The sequence below is a fragment of the Pecten maximus genome, chromosome 18 (assembly GCF_902652985.1).
Source record: "Pecten maximus chromosome 18, xPecMax1.1, whole genome shotgun sequence".
Lineage (NCBI taxonomy): Eukaryota > Metazoa > Mollusca > Bivalvia > Pectinida > Pectinidae > Pecten > Pecten maximus.
In genome coordinates this window covers 11,794,080-11,802,307 of record NC_047032.1, presented here as the reverse complement: position 1 = coordinate 11,802,307, position 8,228 = coordinate 11,794,080, and the positions used below count along the sequence as shown (strand labels likewise).

Below are 8,228 nucleotides of genomic sequence, written 5' to 3'. Positions count from 1 at the left end.
TGCATTAATATACGAGCATGTGGTAACAAGTCTTAAACAAGGGGAATAACTCCCATAAAAAATAAACAGAAAGACGTGCAGTGGAATAGTTAAATATATATACATAAATTTCAGAATTTATTAGAAATGTTTATCATAATTTATTCAAATAAGTGCAAAATCAAAAACAGTGTTTGTATTCACATAATTTACAAGAGGCCCAGATGGTCTATCTTTTTTCAGGATATTCCAGCAATTTTTAAAGACCTGCTCATTTATAGTTCAAAAAATTCCCCAAGTTTGGGTTCTTTAAATTGTGCCCTTCATTTCATTTTACAAATTTTGTAGCAATTGTTAGTGAACTCATGACTCAGGTATCAAGCCATTTCTGTCCTGACAGCTGAAGAAGTCTTTTGAGCAATTTAAAAATGTCATCCCTGTAACCTTGAGAAATAGGTGGCAATATCATCTTTACAAGCTATGTTTGGATAGATTCCAAGAATCTTCTTAACAAGTATCCTAAACCTACTCCCGATAATGGTTCATGAGAAGAAGGCGTTCGACAGATGATGAACCATGCCATATAAAGCTAGACAACTGGGCCTTCAAGAATTAAGGTGATCTTTAAATTATTTGTTTCACCATTCAGCTTTCTACAAATTGGAAGTTACCAGATGATCATACTGTATTAAAATTACGATAGATCTAAAGTCTGAAGTCCTTTATACCCCTATACATTTTTTGTTTATTTATTTTTTTATTTTTACCCCCCCCCCCCCCCCCCCCCCTTTTTTTTTTTTAAAAAATAGTGATCTCCACAGTTTCACAATTTAACAGACATTTCTTGCTCACTCACTTTCATTCCAAATCTACTAAGTTTTTTGACATGAACACACATATATATATATATAAAGAACAAGTCTACAGTAATATATACTGATAAATATATGTTAATGTAAGTGTACACAGTATCATATCAACATATTCGCAAGACTCTTTGATGTTTATTTTAGTAAGCTGAGATACATGTACATGTATTAATAATTTCACAACTACGTGTAAACATATAAAGCATGTATCCGGAGTATAAGTCAAAGCTCCAGCAAAGCATTTACTCGGGTAAGTTCAATATTGCATAAAAAATTGCTGTTAAGACGTGGCATTCATGGAGGTATGAGTGACATTATTTTATATGGCCTTAAATACCGACACATTTTTACAAACTCTTCAAAGCATTGTCAGTTAGTTACCATTATTTTGTCAGATATGTAGTTAATTTTCTTAAGCCCACAATTCTAATTGGTTTACTGAAATATTTTTCCCTTTTCTTGAGAAATAGTTGTAATGTAGATACAATATATGCGGCCTTCGTTATTAATTTAATTGCAAAATATCCTCGTCCTCGTTGTATATCCTGCAACAATACACGAATCATCGTTAATTGTTTCTTAAATATATAACCTTTTAAAGTAAGGTTATAAAAATGATTTATGTAAAACAGTCTAATCTGGAGTGATCAATAAAACTATCAATGACTAGTTAAAAAAAATTATCCATGACAGAGCTAATGAATTATCCATGACAGACCTAAAAAATTATCCATGAAGGGTCTATCAAATTATCCATGACAGGTCTAACAAATTATTCATGACAGGTCTAACAAATCATCCATGACAGGTCTAACAAATTATTCATGACAGGTCTAACAAATTATCCATGACAGGTCTAACAAATTATCCATGACAGAGCTAATGAATTATCCATGATAGGTCTAACAAATTATCCATGATAGGTCTAACAAATTTATCCATGACAGAGCTAATGAATTATCCATGATAGGTCCAACAAATTATCCATGATAGGTCTAACAAATTTATCCATGACAGGTCTAACAAATCATCCATGACAGGTCTAACAAATTATCCATGACAGAGCTAATGAATTATCCATGACTGGTCTAACGAATCATCCATGACAGCTAGCCTAACAAATTATCCATGACAGGTCTAACAATAAATATAAAATTAGATATAAACCAACAACCACATATTTGTATGTACAAAAATATAAGCATGTACTGATATAGTGAGTACATCAAACTTCAGTTTTGTATAAAGTGTTATTGTAATTGACAGGTCTATTACATTTGTTAAGATATATGGTCATAGAATCAACACTGACGAAAGAGTCTTTTTCATTCTTATTGATCTAATTTGTCTCCACCATTGATGTCTCAAAAAATAATTATTACGGAGTTGATGTCAGTGCATCTGTGGCCAGAGTGAGAAGTTCCTCGACGGTTTTGCCAGCCAGGTTTTGAGAAGACAGCCATGAAAGTGCCTTCTTCTCTATCATCTCCCATAACGCCTTCTCAGACATGTATTTTTTCCGTAAACAAGCGACACTCAAAGCTGTAGCCCACACCATCTCCTCCTGTACATGTGTAAATACAGAGACATCTATAAATGTTCAGTTTGATACACTGCCCTCCAGACCTTTATTGACACTTCTCGGGAAAAAAATACCTAAATTTCAGTAAGTGTATCCCCCAGTATATGTATTAATGTTTATTTGGTTTTAACGTCCTATTAACAGCCAGGGTCATTTAAGGACGTGCCAGGTTTTGGAGGTGAAGGAAAGCCGGAGTACCCCAAGAAAAACAACCCATCTACGGTCAGTACCAGGCAACTGCCCCAAGTGGGGTTTGAACTCGCGACCCAGAGGTAGAGGGCTAGTGATAAAGTGTCAGGAAATCTTAACCAATCATAAGGGTGGTGGTTAATCCCTTTTTTTTTTTCCCTCTCTTTCTTTTTTCATTGTGAATTTGACATTCAAAAGTGGGGGGTGCATAGGCTTATTACCGAATTTTGGTCTATGCAGAGAAAATGTGAAAAATGGAGTAGGGCTTATACCCAGTAAAATATCCTAAAAATAATGGTGCAATAGCTATATATATATATATATAGTTGTGACCCCTGTGTGGTAAATTTTAGGCCACTTCCGAAGAATTTTTTTTTTTTTTTCAAAATCAAGGATATACATGTACATTGTATATATAAAAGCTAAATGTTTTAAATATCAAAATTCCTACACACAGTCAGTAGAACCTGCATTAAAGGCCCAAAAAAACTCTCTAAAAAGGCCACACATTGTATATGCATGGACCTGTATACACTGATTTGAAGAACACAGACTTATTCTGTCTGACTTGAACATCATACTTACAAGATGATCAGGAATTTTTGCTTTTAGGGTATCTTTGCTGATCCCGAATACTTGAGCTAGACCATCATCCAGTAACCAACTACCATCAAATTTCTGGAGGTCTATCAACATCATCAGGTTTGACTTTTGGTCATCAGTATTATTCCTCATTTTCTCTTTTCCTTTTTGTCTTGAATGACTGTAGCCTGTTAAATGAAACATAAGAAAGTGTAGTTGTATTCAAGAGGTGTTAAGGTATACCTGATAATGTTGTAAGTAAATCCAGAGGGAGAATGGATAATCAGGCCAAATCTATAAGCAAGCACATAAATTGCAAGTGAAATATAATAGTTTGTTTTAAAATTTAACCAAAATTATAACAGATCTATATCTAAGATATTCCCATGCAAAACAACATTGTTACATTTACATACCCTTTGGCTATAGACGAACAGAGACATATAGAGACTCGGGAGATAGACAGGGAGTCCTTGTCTGGTCAATTCCAGGCTATATGACTGTTGTCTTCACATGTACAATTTTAACTCTACATACTTTTTGTAAATACATGTGATATGTATATATCATAGATATATATACAGTATGAAGACCATAACGAAGACTACAGCTTCACCATCACTCAACAAATCAACAAAACAATTAACCTTAAGGATCATGACATTATACAACAAACTAGAGATATGGCCAGGTTTATGATTAATTTAAAGTGTTCTATAGGTTTCTCCCAAATATTTGGCTTTTTCAGGACATATGAGGTAGTGTAGTGGGAATCTGTGCCATGTACAAGTGCTTGTGATCATACATTTTGGATCTTAGCAAATGACAAATGTTAAAATGAAACAGATATTAAAAAAACAAGAGGCCCAACGGGCCTTAACGGTCACCTGAGATTTGAAATACTTAATTTAATTAATCCTTTTTGGCCCCACCCATTAGTCCTTGGGGTTCAGTCGGGGCCAACATGTACATGCCATTAAGCTGTCATCCCATGCTGATAATTTTAAGAAAGTTAGAATAAATTCCAATAGAAATAAAACAAATTATTGTAAAAAATGTGATTTCCCTATTAACTATAGCAAAGTTTACCCTCTCCCAATGGGCAAACGTGAGACCCCATGGTCATGAAATTCACAATTTAAGTAAAACACCATAAAACCCTTCCTTCTATGAAAAGTATTTGATTCTATCTTATATAGGTCTTGAGAAGAAGATTATTGAAATTTCAGTCAATTTGGCCCTTTTTAGCCCCACCCTTTAGCCCCTGGGGGTCAGTCAGGGCCAACATGTGCATTCCATCAAACTGTTATCCCATGGTGATAATGTTGACCAGGTTAGAATGCCAGTTCCAATACAAATCCAACAAATAATAGGCAAAAATGTGATTTCCCTATATAAACTATAGTAAAGTTTATCCCCTCCCCAGGGGCCAAACACGAGACCCCAGGGTCATTAAATTCACAGTTTTGGTAAAGCACCATAAGACCCTTCCATCTATGGAGAGTGTTTGATTCTACCAAATATGAGAGTATAGAGAAAAAGATTTTTGAAATTTCAGTCAATTTGACCCTTTTTAGCCCTGCCCATCAGCTCCTGGGGGTCAGTCAGGGCCAACATGTGCATTCCATCAAACTGTTATCCCATGCTGATAATGTTGACCAGGTTAGAATGAGTTCCAATACAAATCCAACAAATAATAGTCAAAAATGTGATTTCCCAATATAAACTAAAGTAAAGTTTACCCCCTCCCCAGGGGCAAATGTGAGACCCCAGGGTCATGCAATTCACATTTTTGGTAAAGCACCACAAGACCCTTCCATCTATGAAGAGTGTTTGACTACACAATATCTGAGAGCAGAGAAGAAGATTTTTGAAATTTTAGTCAATTTGACCCTTTTTGACCCCACCTCTCAGGCCCCTGGAGGGTGGGGACCATATAATTCACAATTTTGGTTGACCTTCAGCCATGTTAGCTTTCTGCCAAATTTCAATGAATTTGGTAAAGCAGTTTTGGAGAAGAAGTCGAAAATGTAAATTGTTTACGGATGCACGACGGACGACGGACAGCAACGGACAAAAGGCAATTAGAATAGGTCACTTGAGACTTCGTCTCAGGTGACCTAAAAAGGCCTTCAAACTACAATGTGCATACATATATATATATGTATATATATATATAGTGTACAAAGTTTCAATTACAACTCAGTACTGTATAACATCATGAAACATTCGTTGTATATAAACATTGTTTTCATGGTTCAAGCTATTGATCCATATTGATATATAAATACAATTAGTATTGTTGTATGTATTACTGTTATTGTTGTATGTATTACTGTTATTGTTGTATGTATTACTGTTATTGTTGTATGAGCTAACAATGAATATTTGTACCCATGAAATAATTTGAAAGCTCCAACTTACCACGAACAAGAGGCCCATGGGGCCTGTATCGCTCACCTGGTTGGATTTGACCAAATGTCAAAATAATGTTCATGTTCAATTCCTTTTGTTTGTTAACCTCAAACAATGCTATTTATGGTTATATCGTGGGGATCCCAACTGCTTTAAAGAAATAATGAAGTCCAGACTCTCTGAGTTTACAACATGCATTTATAACTTTATGACTGCCAAGAATGTTTCTGACCAAATTTGGTCAAAATCCAATAAGAACTTGATGACTAGTAGCGATTTGAAGCAAATGTTGACGGACGGACGACGGACGACGGACGGACGACGGACGCTGCACCATGGCATAAGCTCACCGGACCTTCGGTCCAGGTGAGCTAAAAAACTACACAAATATTTCATGCTTATACAGTAACAAGTAGCTTATACATGTAATACAGTACATCTAGGTATGAATTTTGAAAAATTATATTTTTCAAAAAGAAACTTCATAATAAAGAATATGGCTTGTAACCTATTTGTCCTAGAATAAAAAAATCAAATCTCAGCAAATTATTGTGGGTGAAGTATACATGCATATACATAGATCCTGCATGCTTGTTTAATTATATAACAGAACTATCTTCGAGGGAGAGCAATGGTAATTCATAGCCAGTATATATGAACGTCATCTGAAATAATTTATGTTATAATCATGTTGATATGACCCTTTACATATATATACAGTGTAGTAGTATTGTTGTTTTTCTACAACATTACAGTGTATAGAGATATGAATTCTTTTTAAAAATGAAAAGTTGTGTATTTGTTACCTCATGGGGTACTTGTACGCAGAATACATAGAGTTTGATTACCTTCACTGTCCATACTTCCCTCCCTCTCCTTTAACAGCGATGGTGCGGCGCATTCTGTATACTGAAGACAATCATCTGTATACCTGTTGACATCCTTTTTCGGAGCTGATTTTGCTGACTTCCCTTTGACAAATTAAGTAGAATGTTTAGCATTGAACCAAAGTGGAAACACATTACACTATAGCAGGTCACACCGAAATGGGACTGGTTTTTTTTATCAACAATTGTTTGACCTTTTTATCATCAATTGTTCAACATATTGCCTTTAACTGCAATCTTTTGATACTACCTTTATGTTAACAATCATATGATATATTGATTTCAGAAACAATTGTTTGACTTTGCTAAAATTACAAACCATTGTCTAACTTTGCTTTTATCATCAATGGCTAACTTTTCCCTTTCCAACCCTAACCCAAGCAAACTCATACCCAATATTGGCGAACTCGTACCCAACGTTGGCAGAGTCGTACCTAAAAGTGGCAGACTCGTACCCATCTTACAAAAATAATTCAAATGAAATTGACGTCCTTTTGATGAAAATTATATATATCGGTGTACCTAATGAATGATCACGGAGTGTCCAGGGGCATTTTGCATGCCCAGGAATTTGTTAATAATATTTTTTTGATATTTTCTTTGAAACATACTTATGACACCATTATCTAACACCATGCAAAATTTCACTTCGATCGAATGATTGCATAATACAGAAATGCACCACTGCATGAAGTCCCACAAATTTAATAAATTGAAACCCGAAATAAAAATAACAATGACAACTTATTATTTCATCAGTTAAGATTATTTCTTCAGTTACCCAGTACTAAGAATGCGAGATAATATCGGAAACTCTGTATTCTAAAATGAATACAAAAATTATATATATTCTAAGATAGATAGTTTTAATGAGTGACCAGGGGAGCCCTTAGCTGGACACTCGTTAGATAAGGTAAAATCAGAGACCTACATATGCTGTTTTTAGTACTCTAGTACAAGTAACGACTTAAAATATCATGAATATATCAATCAATTAATTAATCTCCTGCAAATGTAAAAGAATATAAAACGTTATCACAGAATTGATTCTTACGTTATAACTCTGTTGCTAAATCTGTTAAAAATCAAGTAAAATCGGCTACAGACTTATTTAACAATTGAAATACATAACATAATTGTAATATCTGCATTGCTGTATTCTGGTTCGCCAAATAGGAGAAAGTCAGAGGTTTGATTTTTGTGGAAAGGTTATAACAATGTTAATTGTAAATAGAAAACGAATAAGAGCCTATATGGGTCATACGCAGGGGAAATGATAGGAGTCTTTCAAGGATTACCATACATATATTCAGGAGAATTAATTTTAAAATATGCCCTGAAAAGGTCATAGTTAAGAGAGCTAGCACGGTTCTTCAAACGGCTATGGAGTATTTTTAACATGCAGGACCCACACACCAAGATGCAGTTATTATTGGACACTTCCTAGGTATATTTCTAATCATTAACTTCTAAGTAGACAAATTCTTTATAGTAATATCTGGATTATTCCACAGATTGGTTGAAGACGGAGAGAAGGAATTACGCATATTTTTTAACCGAAAGTTAGGTTGTCTCAGAAGATGGGAATTTAAAATATAAATGATTTTGCATTAATATTGAATATAACCATCATTGAGACAAGTGATAATCTCTGACATCAAAGATCTTCTATCCGTGACTCCGCCCACCTGCGGTGTAGTCTAATTGGATAAGTTTATATAACTT

The 8,228-nt window shown here is 34.5% G+C and overlaps 1 protein-coding gene across 1 annotated transcript in view; it reads right to left on the bottom strand.

The window, feature by feature from the left end:
* Positions 1-758: 758 nt before the first annotated feature.
* LOC117316228 (von Willebrand factor A domain-containing protein 5A-like) overlaps positions 759-8,228 on the bottom strand; it is a 39,004-nt gene continuing 31,534 nt past the window's right edge. The window contains exons 17-19 of the mRNA XM_033870767.1: positions 6,465-6,587; positions 3,205-3,389; positions 759-2,412 (exon numbers count right to left, since the gene is read on the bottom strand). Of these exons, the coding sequence (XP_033726658.1) occupies positions 2,227-2,412; positions 3,205-3,389; positions 6,465-6,587 (494 nt within the window). The 3' untranslated portion in view covers positions 759-2,226. The remainder of the gene's footprint in view (positions 2,413-3,204; positions 3,390-6,464; positions 6,588-8,228) is intronic.